We start from the raw sequence: 15,594 nt of genomic DNA on the forward strand, positions 1-15,594 counted from the left end.
AGAAATTCACAAATCTGGGGGAAAGGAGCAATAAAACTAATATAAAGAAAGATCAATGAAAGTGAGAGAATGTAACTAGACCTATAAAAGAATAATCTTCACTGGTGATGCTGAACCGATACAGGATTATTGCACAGGCATTTGTTCTGGGGCAGATATAAAACATTCCTTGCGTGACATTCTACTTACAGCTCCCTAAGTCACCAGAGAACCATTTCCCTTGGGACAAAAACAGTGTATGTTACCTGACCTTTCAGAAACAAATGCTATTTTCAGTGCAGCATGAATTTATGATTTTTTATCAGTTTAATGAGAGGGAAAAAGAGAGAAACGGGGTAAAAAAATCAAAAGAACCATAAAATCTTGTCAAGAGAGAGTATGGTTTTAACTTAGGGATGGATTGTGAAACACTAATAAAGATCATTTTTAAATAAATTACAAAAAATAACTTATTTTAAATCTTTTGGAAATACATTTAAAGAGAATAGAAAGGAGTCAGTTCTATTTCAAAAGTATAAAATCTATAGTGATGAGAAATAACAGGCTTTTAGCAGAGAAGCAAAATAAATAAAAAAGGGGAGAGGAAAACCCTTTTTTATGTCTTTATAGTTGCATGTTAAGGAAACATAACTGTGTTATGCATAATGTTATTTTCTGTGCAAGCCCCAAAATGAAGCGAAAATGCCTGAAAAACCCCATGTATCAAACAACCCTGTTAGGGTAGGAACAGTAGATGGTTAGAGCCTAAAAGGAGTCATGTTTCAGCAACAGAATCATGATTAATGGTTTAGCCTTTTCCTAAATCCTTACGTTATTTAACATATGTAACTAGGAAAACACATAGCAGAAGGTTTTGGGGGTTTTTTGTGAATAATGCTTATCATAATTTATAATCCAAAACCCTCCAAATGCCCTGTGTTTTAATACAATTTAATAAGATTTAATATCACTGACACAGCAGAAACATTGATATTCATAGTGCAAAAAAAGAGGACTCACTTCAGATCTGTCCCTATTTTCTGATTCCATAAGACTTCTGTTCCTCAGTTTTAATTGCAATTGTTCACTCAAGCCTTTGCTGTAGGCCACCATCATTCTTGTAGATTCCTTCAGGCTCATTCCTGCAGCTGATCCATGTGTGTTTTGGTTGTGGGGCCCAGAGATGACCACAATATACCACCTAAAGGCCATATGGATGTTGAGTAATCCTGAAGGATAGGCAAAAAGTTGCTTGAAAAGATAAAAAATTATGTGGGGACATTTCAAAGTGTATAGTCTGAAGGTATGCAGGTACCCTGGTCTCAGAAGTCAGATTTGATCTCAGGAAGAACATGTGCCATGCTGAGCTCCTCACTAGACAGTTTTACTTACCACAGAACATTCTCTCCCCAAGTTGCAGGCACCCAGCTCCCACTGACTTTGAAAATGTCAAACTGCATCAACGTTAGATCCATTTTAAGATCAATAACCTCCCAGAGGCTCAGGGTAGCCTATACATTCTAGTTTCTCTTTTCTCCAGCTTACAATACTGAACTAAGAGCATATATAGTTTCAGCTTTCTGCTGAAGGCAGAAGAGAAATCCCTGGATCTATAGGTCTGCACAGTCAGAGCTCTAAGGAGTTTGTTTTATGGGGACATAGAAAAGATACAGAAGAGCTTTAAGCTAGGAATGATATGCTGGAAAAAGAGCTCTTGAGAACTTGTGACTGAGGATTAAGGTGTAGGGGGATAGAATATAAGTAAATAAAGGTGGCATAGAAAGTAATCGTACCCCCTAAAGAGTTGCAGCTGTGTTAATTGTTAAAGATTAGGAGCAGGCCTGACTTTAACAGGCTGCAGCTGTAGCCAATCAGAAGAGTGTTATAGAAGAATGGATTGGTTGATTGAGGGAACTGGAGTCAGTTGGCTGCTGCAAGGACAAGGAAGAGTCAATGCCTAGAGGAGCTGCCTGAAAGAAACATCAAGGAAGTATGAAACTCTAGCAATGTGGAACCCTTGCAATGAAATGACAGTAGAACTCTTGCACTATAATGACAACATGAAGGAGCAGACCAGTGTGGGTGACACTGTAGTGGGTGTCTGCTGCAGGCCACCTAACCCTGCAGAACAAGGGGTTGAGGCCTTTTACAAGTAGAAACAGCATCCATGGGGGAGCAGCCTGATTATTTGCTGGAGAGACAGCACAGCAGGCTCTAAGCATTGCAGTGAGCTCCTGGGAAACTTCCTGGCATAACTGATGGAGGAGCCAGTATAGCCAGAGGCTCTGCTGGACCTCACGCTCACAAACAAGGAGAGGCTCCCTGGGGAGGTGAAAGGCAAAGGCACTCCTGGCTGCAGTGACCATGAGAGCACAGGCTGGGCTCCAGGAGAGCAGACCTGGTCCTCTTCAGCAATCTGCTTGGAAGAATCCCACAGGATAAACACCCGCAAGTAAGAGAGGTCTAAGAAAGCTCATTGATGAGGAAGGATCACTTTCTAAAAAGTTCAGAACTGGTCTGTCCTTAACAGCAGGGAGTCCAGAAAGGGTGCCTGGAGTGCTGTGTGCATGAACAAGGAGCTCCTTGCAAAACTCAAACATATAAAAGGCACTGTGCAGAAAGAGGGAGCTTGGACAGATAACCTTGGAGGAATATAGAAGCACTGTCCAAGAGTACAGAGATGTGGTTAGGCAAGCCACAGCCCACCTGGACTGGAATCTGCTAAGGGGTCTAAATGGGTATTTATTTGAATTTGAAGCTAATGTAAATTATAAATTGAAAACTTTTTAATTGGTGTAGTGCTGCGTTCTGAGAAAAAAAGTTGCTAAATATCAATGTTTGTGAAATTAGTTTATTGGTATACTGTATAGCAAGGAATCTGGCAGAAAAAAAATTGTTGATATTGATTAAACTGCATACAAAAAGAAATATTAAGAAAGAATTCATGTGGTTGGACAGTGAAGAATTTGAAATCTTTGTTAAGAAATGCTCCAGAATGGAGGGAAGCACAGCAGTTTCTAGTACCTTTGAAAGGCTGAGCCCATTCTCAGCTCATAATGGTTTCATAAAATATTTTATATCCTAAGAACATTTATGGATAGAAATGAGGAACACAGAGTGATGTGAAAGGCCTTGCAGAACCTCTACCAGCTTCTGTGATAACTGCAGTGGGAGCAATGGGGATATCAAATGGGAGGCCTCCCTGAGAGAATACCTTTTATACAAAGGTATAAAATACAAAACAAAAGAAGTAACATTTTCGAAGAGAATTGTTTCCTGAAGATATTTGTTCTTAAGATTTCACATGGTTTACAACTGTTTTATTCTCTCCAAATTTGGATGTTTTTGTTATTTCAACTTTAAGACCTAACTTTCTTTCCTCAGGCATAGAGATACACAAAGGCCAAAGTGCACAGATTTAGGATTAGAAAACAAAAGCCTAAGAAGTGATAGCTGCTTATTCACAGTAGGCATATTAATTCAAGGAGATCATTCTTTTATTTACTGTTTTCTAAGGCTCTGTGCCCCAAGCTTTAAGATGTTTCCTGAATTTATATTACATTTTATTCTCATTTCATCTGAAAATATAAAAAAGCAGTCAAAGTACAATACATGTGTTCTACTATTTCTTATGTTTGGGGTTTTTTTTACTGAAAGGGGAATTGCATGAAGTCGCTCAGATTTCAATCTGCTGAACTGTACAGTCCCACCATGACCCAGAAATTTGAATTTAGTCTTTGTAACAGCTGTAAATGCATGCAAATAGCATTGTACTTATCTATTTTTTCTTTAATGTGAAAAATAAGCCCATTTTTACGCTCTCAAAATATTTCAGAACACTGAACTTTTCACCAGAAAACTAATTGTCCTTAGCCGATTTTTCAACTCGGTAAATGTCAAGCCTTAAACCTGAACTTCAGCAGCTGGGAACAATGGCTATCAATTGCCTTTCCCCCCTGCTGTTCCTCATTAACAGCACAAAGTGTGCTTATTTAAATCCATCCTTATCTCCTCATGGACGAGGAGCAGTGAGTGAGTGAATTCGATAGCTATTAGGAGTACAGCAGATCAGATCTTCCTGTTTATTGATTTGTGGAGAACAGCCTCGCACTGCTTTGACAGCTCTGACTCAGTGAGAGCAAAGAAAGAAGCTTTTCAGCTCTTGGGAGGAGAATTGCTGGGCAACATTAAAGAGGGTCTTGTAGGAGCCGGTTTCCTTTGATATGCAGGCAAATTGGCTGTGCTTGGTTGGAGTCAAGGTCAGGAGGCTGGGGAAATGCTATGAATACGGTGGGAAAATGAAGGAGTGTTATATTAATAAAGTTTTGTGTGGATGCATGCTGATTGATACAGAAAATTGCCCTTCTCTTTTTGTGAGAGCAGCTTTTGGTGAAGCAAATTTTGACCAAAAAAGAAAAAAGAGGTTGTGTGTCCTTTTGCTGCTGCACTAAGTATAGCTGTGTGGATGAGAATCTTCTATTCTTTTTCTTTTTCCTCAGAATCACAGCCATTCAACAGTTGTCTTAATTTTTTGCATTTAGTACTTTTTTAAACTAGTGATCTCATTTCTGCTGCTTCATGTTAATAAGTAGTAAAAATTGCTACTTGCCCACCTTCATGTAATATTTAAATAAATTCCTTGCCGAGTTCACTGGATGTGAATTCCCTGAGAGTGCTGAGCACAGAGAGGCACCCAAGCAGTCACCTTGGCTCACTGCAGGATAGTTCAGCTGCAGTCAGAGCTCAGATAAGCACCCCGGGGGGAATTTCCTCCACTGAACTTGTTCAGTTGAAAATCAAAGCTATGGGCAAGGCTGTGGCAGGGTTATACCACAGCTAAACCGGGGCTTTTATGTCGCTGTAGTCTTGGTAGATCCAAGAGGACAAGGTTGATGGATTGTCAGAGAGACCATTCCTATAGCTCTTTGCTGAAGCCACTCCTCGTTTGCAGGCACAATTTCAATAACATGATGGGTGTGCCTCCTTCCTCCAGCACATCTTGGATTATTTCGGCACCTCCAGCCATCCTGGACAGCTGCTGTTGGGTACTTTTTGAGAACATGGAAAATAGTGAGAATTAAACAGCTCGTATTTCCTTCTTGATCTAGGCCTGCTTTGTAGTGGGGACATAAACACAAAAGAACACTTCATATATCATAAATATATTCTTAGTTAAACCTCAAAAAATGAAAAAGTAAGACAAATCCCACCCCACCAGCCCCCCACCAGAATGTAGTAGTAAACCCAAGTTAAATCCATCAAATCCTTATTCTGACTGTAGTGGAGCTGTTATAAAACTGTTGTCAAGGTTGAACCCCACATTAGGTAAAGCACTTGAAACTAATTGCTAACAACTGCATGGCAGAGCTTTGCTTTTGTTATTGTCTTAATTTGTTTTTCTGAACTTGATTATAGATTCAGTTCACAGGGCTGAATCCAAGTGCTGGGAAACAGAACTTGTTTCATCAAATGTTTTCAAAGTCTTTAAAGGAGAAAGCTTTTAATTTTTTTTCCTAGCCAATTTTTTTTTTTAGCAGAAGCTGTTTCTGTAGCTTGTCAATATCACTTAAAATCAGTACAGGATCTTTAATATTACCATCTTCAATCTCAAGTATATTTACTGCACTGCTGTGGTTCTTCATTTGTTATGATTGAAAGAAGATCAATGTTATATAAAACATTGGATTAAATAAATAATGGAAATGCATGTCTTTTCAAGCATGCATCCCCAGTGAAGAAAAGCAATGGTTCAAGTATCCCAATTACAGAAAGTTCTGATGTTTGCTTTTATGTAAAAATTAGATTTAAAAATATTTTTATATTAGTTCTGTTTAAATCAAATTCTCATATCATGATAAAGCAATAGCTGAATTTTTAGAAATCCATTTATTTATTTGTAAGAGTTCTTGTGGAGGAATACTGTGGAGTTTTACCTTAAAGGTACCCAAATGAAATCCACAGTCCCATCCCATGGAGATTGGACCAGATGACCACTGTGGGCCCTTCCAGTTTTACCCATTTTGTGATCCTGTGTGTTACATTCTGATAATACTACCTTTAAAGTAGCATTTTTTCAACACTACTGAAATCAGAACTTCATTAGCCCCACATATTTTTTTCTTTCCTTTAAAGCAAGGAAAATGAATGCTTGAATGGGCTTGAAAATTTTGCAGTTTTCTTCCCACACCATAAGGCTCCAGTTATTAACAACATTTTGTTCTATCTGCTCTTGGTTCAGAGCATAGCATACAAAAATACGAGAGATACTGTTTGTGCTCATTTTGGAGGAGCCTATTGATTTGATTTGAAGGAAAAACAAGAACAATCAAAAAATCTAAAATTTGGGAATTATCTATGGCTTGTTTCTGAAAAATCAGAAACACTTTTACATGCCAGGGCGAATTTCTTTTAAGACTCATGAAGCATTTATGAAGACTTATATGGACAGAATTTCCTTCTTCAGATTGTTGATGTACAAGTCACTAAGTCAAATCCAAATCTGATTTTATTGGATTAGAGACACATTCTTCTGTAAGTTTAAGCAAGGATTGTTTCAGTGGGTATTTTTTGTACACCATTATCTGAGTTATTGTGGGTTCAAATTCTGTTATTTTACCATTTATGTGTTAGTTTTGATAAAATTAATAGAAACTGACTGCAATCTTCCTTGCTCTACCACCAAAAGTGAGTTCATCTTTTACTGTCTTTTACCTAAAAGGTAGTATGCCAATACATCAGCAAGTGATATTTCCTGGGAGCCAAGTGGAATAATGCTTTGTACTCTCAGGTGATATTTCCTGGAGAATTCTCAACATTTCTCAGTGTTTTCTTTTTCTCTGTATTGACAAAATCTACCTCTAGAAAGAAGTATTTCCTGGCTCACATCCAAAGCTGTTCAGTTGGAAATATATATATATATATATATATATATATATACAACTATATAACCCTGAAGTTGTAACGTATTTTATTTTGCTGATGTACATATAGGGCTAAAAATCTTCAGGTTAATAATTTTGTGCAGTTTAAAGGTTACCTGGGTATTTTGATGGGATTGGAATTCTCAGTTTTAGCACACTTACAGAAGTTGTATAGGCTGTGTGCTGGCAGTGGTCATGTGTACTAAAGGGTTCCCATGCTCTTTGCTGACCACTGTTTGGCTGTTGAAATTTTCCAAAATGAAACGCTGCTCCTCACTGTGTGTTTGTAAAGTTCTTATTCTCTTCAGGGATTCTTCATGCCAGCAAAAACTTTTTCCATCCTGGTTGACTTAATGAAAACATGTACCAATATAAAGGAAGAGCCATATGGTTCTTTATTAACCAATATTTCCTAATGACAAAATAAGTATGTTATGAGGTAATTTTAAGACAACTCTAAAGAGCATATGCATTTTCAATACATTTTTCCAGTGGTTTTTATTTGCATGTGTTTAGGTATGTTTAAGGTTATCTTTCTAGTCTTCATTGAAAGGTCATTTCTTGGTTAAAAATAATAGCACTTCAGCAGTTAATTATTCTGTACTTAAGCTAATTCTACTGATGATCAGAAGCAGTCCTTTCATGGTTTTCTGTGCACTTACAGACTTCCCCAGCTTGTATCTGTGCAGTGAATTGGGTGTGAACTCAAGCTCAAAGTCAGACTCTGGTATGAAGCATTGCTTAACAGAAACATCTGTTCTTGCAATTCAGTGGGAGGCCAGAAAAGATGACATAGAAATGAGGAGAGCTTCAGGAAAAGCACCTGAAAAATGGTTTGAGGAAAGAAAGCAAATGGGCATTTTTGCTTATAGTGTTAGTTTTAAAATTGTAAGCAAATAAATCATGTCTTGGCAGTAAATTGCTATTGCCTAGTTAAAGAAGATTTTGTAGTCTAGGGGTTATCTGGCAAACACACTCAGTCATATCAAATAGCTCATTAATTCTGCCATTTTAAATTTTTCCCTTCCAAATGTATCATGCCCTGTTACTATACAATAGTTCCCTCCTACCACCAACCAAGTAATTTCCTGGAAGTTTTAAAATGTGGATTGCATTTTACTTGTGCAACCTGTTGATTTCCTTTTTATGTATATCACAATTTACTTGTGCAACCTATTTGTTTCCTTATTATGTATATCACAATTAGGCCAATTAAATACACTTACCTTCTGCTTTGTCAGTGTTGATGGAACACTTTTTTTTTTACAGGCAATATTTAAGTGAACCTGATTCCTCTCAGTTACTTTATTTATTATATTTCAAAATTATTCTATCATTACTTTCAAGTTTTTTTTCCTTGTTTTATCTAATCCCACTCTTAGGTCTAAGTTCATGTCATCCTTCTAGCACACAGGCTGTAGAGAGACTGGTAGATGACACTCATACATACACTGGGGAATCTCATTGTAACCACCCCCTTTTGGCCACTTGCTCAATACTCCACTGAGTTTTTCAAGGGTAAAGATAAAACCAGTCTGTAGTGGTTTTGGTTTGTTAATTTGAGATTTTACTAATTTTGAGAATTCTTTACTAATGTGTTTGTTTCCTGTGGTGAGATAGGATTAGGAGAGAAAGATAAAGTAGCTTCAAAACTTTAAAAGGGTATAAAGAAAATTTTATTAAAAGTAACTAAAAGGAAAAAAGGTAGTGAGAATCAAAATAAACTTTTCAGAATACTTTTTCTCCCCCAATTTTTTTTTCATTGATAATATAAAGAAACAAAACCTAAAGTTTTTAGTTAGTTTATTACCGCTAAAGTAGTTTTTGTTTAGTTTATTTAGGGAGAGAACTCCCTCTTGTTAAGGTTATGGAGATTTCTCCATAGGAGGAAAAAACCAGGTTTTTGTGGGTCTTAATTTTGTCATGAATAACAGCCACCTGGGAAACTGTTATCATGAAGTGTCTTCTATCTTTTCTAAGTTTTCCTATAGTTTGTTGATAGGTTATGTTAACTTATGGTGTATTGTTTTAAAGATGAGTTGTTTAAAGGTAAAAGCTCTTTTTATCTATCTGTCATGTGTCATAGTTTAACATAAGAAGAGTTCAAGGAAGTGAGACCAAGACTTTTTATGTAACTAACAGTCTATTAAACCACTGAAAAACTGGACCTAAACTAAGTCCTGAACTGTTGTCTCTGTTTTCATGCAGTACAACAACCCAACAAAACCTTAGGAACATATTCTTCAAGGGTCTGTTCTGAGGAAAGGGTTGAGGGGCTAAGGTTTGAGTGATTAAAAGAACAGGAAAATGTTTGTACCAGCTGCTCTCTTTTGGTTAACCTCATTTCAGCACTTGGTTGAAATATGGTTATCCTGCCCACATTAAATGAGATGACTTTTCATGTGCTGATTTATAATACTGTACTCTCAAAAGTACTTTAGAAGTAGTTTAGAAAAAGTATTAACAGATGGATATTCTGACTTCAATATTGACAAGCAGTAGTCATGCTATTTTCAGGTACATGATGTCAGGCCAATTTGCTGTACCTTTATTTATCAGTCTGTTCATTTCCAGCTTCTTCTAGCATCAGTTAAGATGGGGACAACAGAAAAAAAAAAACTTTTTTTTTAACTTTTTTTCCAGTGACACATTTCATCTCATCTGAAGACTCTGAAGGATAGCATTTGTTGCAGGAAACTGCTTAATTTTAAACTGAATGTTCACTAATAAAAAATGATCTGACTATAATTGCTCTTTGTTTCTTGTCTAGAAAAGAGTCATTTTTTTCTCCTCTCTTAACAGGTGGCTGTTGATGAGCGCATCAAGCAACTGCATGAAGCTCACAGGGATTTTGGTCCTACTTCCCAGCATTTTCTTACCAGTGAGTGATTTCTTATTTCCCATTCTCCTTGTGCAGTTTGCATACACATTTAATTGATAATTTAACTAGCTGTGTGCTAGTTGTTGTTATGAGTTTCTATTTTAGTCTGTATTGCAATTGTTTTCTTTTATTTTTTTAATCCCCTGGGTGCAGAGGAGTGTTGAATGAGTTCATATTGTCCAGGTCTGGGGTAAAAGGGAAACATCTGCCATTATCAAGTCTCCTTGTCCCCGCTTCTGTCTCTGTGAGGCTCATCTTCATTTGGGGGCTCCCTTTAGGACTAGTAAATTAAAATTATGTTAGAAAGAGTTTCTGATTATTTTAACCCAGAAAGGATTAAAACCCCAAAAACAACACAGATTTTGTTTATCTGTTTAAAGAAATGTTCAGCTCCAAAAAGGGGCAAAACCAAGAAAAAAATTTTCTAGGATTTGATCACTTAGCAGAGCAGTGAGAGGATAAAAACTGGGGTGGGAAAGTTGGCAGAAGAATAGCAGCTGAGTAAACTTCTTACAACTCTGCATAAAATATAATTGCCAGCAAAATTCCCACTTCACCTCCACATGCATTCTTTTATCAAGGCTGTTTTGAAGTACACTGAAAGACAACTTGAAACACCTTCAAAGCTCCAAGGCAGTGACTAAAGTGAAGCTTCTTAAAGGCCATGTCTTTTCCATTGTACTTCAATTAAGGAAAGTAAACAGTAGAGCTTTATTTAAGAGATTATATCAGCAGAAGCGAGCACAGTCACAGGATAATGGTCTCCTACATGCAGAGGGACAAGCTATCCAGACATTGGAAATAGATGTTGCTATTATTGCACAGCAACGTTCACAGGGGGATAGAGGACAAACTTTTCTTCAGCTGATACTGCCTTGTAATTTTAATAGGTTAACCATTTTCCCACTGAAGATCTTAATGGGAAACTGCAAATTCTCAGCAGGATGTCCTGCAAAATCAAAGCCAAGGTTGATGTTGTGCCATATTAGACTAATGCAGGCTGATTCCACCCTGAACCTTCTTTTGTCAAATGATTATCCTATGAAGAAATAAGCCCTATTTTCATTATTTCTTTTAAACCCCCTTTTCTTTAACTGTTGATCACTGGGAATATTTTATGAGCTCAATATACATAACTGCAAATCAAACTTGCCAAGACTGAATGCGCAAGAGCTACGAATGTGACATAAACACAATATTTAAGCACATACCTGTTTTTCCTTGTGACCCATGGTAAATTCTTGGTGGAAGAATAAATTTGTAGGGTAAATTAAGCAAGCCTGGAAGAGAATAGAGTGACCTGCACCACATTATCACACTGATCAAGGTGTCTGTGCTGGTGTTGAGTGCCATCAGACAATTTTCCTCAGCCCATTTTGCCTTACTATTGCTAAACTAGATCAATCTAGTTGATGATCAGTGTATGATAGTCACCTCTTTTAGCCCACCCACCACCAGCAAGACATTATTGCTCTTTGTAACTAATTAGAGCCAGCAAATGGTGGACGTCATTCTGGACACTTCATTCCACTTGAGGATCACTATAGGAAAAGGACTCAGGTGAAAATGTGTTGATTTTGGAACTAGTCCAACTATCACTTAGAAAAATGGGCATTTTTATTTGCTTATTTGCTCTTCTCTCTTAGATCTGTGTGTAAATACATAATCTTACCCATGCATACAAAAGTTAGGTATTTGAAGCTCTGAATCCTTCCCAAATCTGAAACTGCAGTCACTGAAAACTGCCAGTACATACATCAGTCCCATCTTTCATCAGCATCAAATTCCAAAAAACTTCCACTGTCATGTACTATCACTATGCCTAGGGAAAATACCATGCTTTCACATGCTTTTTATGCTTTTTTACTACCTCTGCTGCATCCCTGCATGGATGGAAGCACATCTATGAGAGAGAGAGCACTGCAGGAGAGGGTGACACAGTCCTTGCCATCCAGCAATAGTGGTTTTTCTGCAGCTGTACTTTTGGGGGTCAGCAAGTCAGACATAAAGGTTGCCAAACAAAATCAGGCAGGTCAAATGAAGGTGAATTTAATGGCTTGTAAATTAGATTTCTGTGTGTGGTAGACAGAGTCCAAGTTGATCAGTCTGTGGCAACAGCAGTGAAAGGATTAATCATAGCAATTTTTATGGTTTTCTTTTATAAGCTCAAAACTCAGAGAGGATTTTTATCTAAGGAGCTGAGATACACATAAGATCGGTGCAAACTATAATCAGTAAGGAAAATAAGCAATCTATTGCTTATTGAATATCTAGTCTATTTGCCAGTAATAATCAGTTCATCCTCCCTACTGAGCATCAACTTTCCCTCTTCCATACACACTTGCCCATCTTAAGGTACAAGTAATAATATCTGTTTATATTCTTACATGAAAAATTATCCTTTTATAGTTGATATACCTTTAAGTAGCTCTGCAAAGAGGCTGGTACTGCAGTCAAGGTTACATAAAATCAGTGACTGAATTACATTTCTCTCTTATCAGAAAGAAATAAATATGATCTGCTAATGATGGTAACTTTTTCATGTGCTTGTTATTGTTTTATACATAGAAATTATAGCATCATCTGTCTTTTTCTGCTTGGTTGAAACTGAAGCTGCATGGGGCTGTTGAAAACCTAGCACAAAAGTAATGGGGGAGTGATGCAAGGCCCTCATATTTGTCATGCCCTGTGAGGCAAGAAATCAAGTGAAAGTCCCTGTTTCTAAGCACTTACAGCCTTTTCTAAGGGCTATTCATAGAGCTATTTCTGAAAGAGATTGGAAGGAAGGTGTGAGCTAGAGAGATAAGGAGTGTAAAAGCAAAAAAAAAAAAAAAGTATTCTTATTTGTAGCATTTTTAAATTAGGGAGGTTTTCTCCATTGTCTTTTCATGCAGTTCAACATTTTCTTGCCACTCTTTCATCTTTTAAATGACCAAGCTCCAGTGTTTATCAATGCTGTGGCATGGGATAATTCAGATGTTTCCTGGTTGTAAATTAGATAGATAGTGGCAAAGGAATGGGATCCACTTGTGTCTCTCTCCTTTACGGCTTTGGATCTGCCTCAAGTGTAAAAGACTTATCAAAACTGGCCATGACTTTTCACATGAACTTTGCCTCTCTCCAGGCCTTCTACATTTTTTAATGGGCTTCTCACCCCACTCCTTGAGTTTCTGCCTTTCAGGCTTCCCCCAACTCATTTTGCTCTGCCAGTGTCCACAGAGTCCCAGCTCCAGCTCAGTTCATTCCTTGCCGAGGTCACACAGAATTCACAACAATAGTTAAGATACATCTGATAAATGTATTAAATGGGAAAAAACTTGATATCATGAATTTGTGGAGTGAGTTTGTTGGTTTTGAAGGACTTGCTTAGACTTGTTTAATTACACTTGTTTAATTAGAATTCTCTAAATCAGGGTGTAAAACCACTGTAAAAATAAGATCTTTCTATTAAAAAGAAACTTGTAAATATTTAGCAAAGTAATTACAAGAAAAATCCGTGATCCTTTCATGGATGATGGTGCTTAATTTGGGAATTATATACAGTAACTGAGGTGTGAAAAAGAATATCTGCAAATTTTAAGCACAATGCCAGTTCCAAAGTTTTCAGTGACTCCTCTGGAATAATTTTACTGTTTTGACTTCATCTGTATTTTTCTCTGTGATTGTGCCTCTTACAAAAAATGAGATTCATTTCTCTTGTTGGAAGACCCACACATAACTATTGTATGTCACAATAGTTATTACTCTTTCTGAGATGCAATAAATGAGAGGTAGCATTGATGTCAGACTGTTTCTAATATCATTTGCAGTGCTATTCAGCAATCACTCACACTTCTTAACGTGCATTGCTGGTGATTGTTCATTCATGTGCATTGCTGGTGATTGCTGAAAAATAGGTGTTACATCTTTAAAAACCATGAGCAAACCTTGTAATTTACTGTCCAGCCCCAGTATGAGCCATCTTTTAGTAAGTATAGCATGTCAGTGAAGTGACTGCATGAAACCGTGCTCACCATATAACTGGCAATTACTTAGGATTATGACTGGAAGATTCCAGTGGTTTTCAAGCTCAGACAACATGGACTTTCATCAACGTGAAAAAAAAAACCTGTGTGAATACAAGGAATAGAAAGAACATTTAGGTTTGCAAGGCTAAAAGGCTGATATACCCATAGCCAAAATTTTGTGATTCATATTTCCCAGGCTACGAGCTTTTGCTGTCTGCATATGTCAGTACCAGACTGTTACATCCTCGTACCTAAATTTGTGCTAGGACCTGGAGATACCTAACAGGAGATACCTCACTGTGCCTTTCAGTTTTGGACTTGTCAGTAAGAGCAGCACTTAATTCAACACAAGATGAGGCAGCCTTAGCAGCTTTCATTCAGAAACAGAAAGATGACAAATGCTGGAGCCACCAGTTTGTGTTATAAGTGATCAGAGTGCAGCTGCTGCATTTTATAGCAGATAATTGTTGCTTAAAAATAAAAAATACAGTCACAGGAGTAGGCTGTGTATCCTAGGTTCCTCCTTCTCAGGATAAGCTCAGAGCTATTCAGGTTCAGATCTGAGTCTTTTTTCTTCTTATTCTGTGCCTTTGTGTTTTCCTTCAGTTATTTAACCCACTCTCCTGAGAAACTGGAGTTGTGGCTCTGAATTTCTTTGATTTGGGAGAGAAGTCAAGTACTCACTTCTCGCACCTTCTGTGTGAGTGCTCAGATTATTATGCAAAGCAAAGACTAGGGAAGCTCTTTCTTGCACAGGCAGATGTCTTTAAAAGGGCAAGTCCTCCTAATTGAGACATCCAAGTCTAAAAATGAGAGGGCTCTATGACTCTTAGGACACATTACCCAACCATTTGATAGATTATTTTGCAGTGCAAGCAACTGTATCTCTCTCTCTTATTTGCCACTGCATACCTTATATCATATTGTCTTTCAGATATATATGACAAGCAAACATTGAAAAACATGTGCATTCATCCATGTCCTTTGGCAAAATGGTTTAATATGTTTAGATATCACAGGAAATGTTTTGAATAGAAAATATCACCTGGTAGTAGAATAAAGATAGAGGATAAGTGGACACAGACAAATCAGCCTAACTCTGAGAACCCTCTGAAAGCAGAGGGACTTTATTATTGTATTTAAATGTATTTATAAAAAAGGTATTCATATATTATATACATTTAAATATGGTCATATTAACTAGAGGAGCCTGATTGCTAGAAAACTGTTTTTCTACTTCAGTATAAATGTAAAGGAAATACATGTGCTTCTGAAAAAGGAAAAACTAGCAAAGTACTAACAAAACCAAATATACTTCACAGGTCTTGCCATTGTGATTATCATGGTGAATTTCTAAGAACACTGGGCACCAATTCAACCTCAAGACTTGTTTGAGGTGTACATCAGGTTTAAAGAGAAAATGCCTTCAGTCCATTTCTCCCTTGTTTAGAACATCATGGCCATAGCTACAGCTGTTGATAGTTCTTGCCTTGGCCTGATTGCTAACAGTCTTTAAGAGTAGTAAAACATTGACATATTTTGAGAGGTTATCTTTATGCTTACTTTTGGAATAAAGTTATTAGAATTAATTTTACAGTGAGCTTTCATTTTTTCATTATGTATTATATTATTATTGTGTTCAGTTTAGGACATTCCTTTGTCCTCAAGCTCCAGAACTAGGATACAACAGGCATATTCTATATAGGGATATCAGAATTTTTCTGTTCTGTTTTGCTATGTAAGACATGGAATATTTACCCAAGATGTATTTTCTATTTATCTAATTTAATTTGCCAAAAATCACCAC

General features: G+C 37.0%; 1 protein-coding gene across 12 annotated transcripts in view; it reads left to right on the forward strand.

Annotated features, from left to right (window-relative positions):
• DMD (dystrophin) overlaps nt 1-15,594 on the forward strand; it is a 1,046,004-nt gene that overhangs the window by 905,468 nt on the left and 124,942 nt on the right. For all 12 annotated transcript variants that reach the window (XM_077171917.1, XM_077171927.1, XM_077171925.1 and 9 more), the window contains one exon: nt 9,702-9,780. In XM_077171917.1, the coding sequence (XP_077028032.1) occupies nt 9,702-9,780 (79 nt within the window). The remainder of the gene's footprint in view (nt 1-9,701; nt 9,781-15,594) is intronic.

This window comes from Agelaius phoeniceus, chromosome 2, assembly GCF_051311805.1.
Source record: "Agelaius phoeniceus isolate bAgePho1 chromosome 2, bAgePho1.hap1, whole genome shotgun sequence".
NCBI classification, from domain to species: Eukaryota; Metazoa; Chordata; class Aves; order Passeriformes; family Icteridae; genus Agelaius; species Agelaius phoeniceus.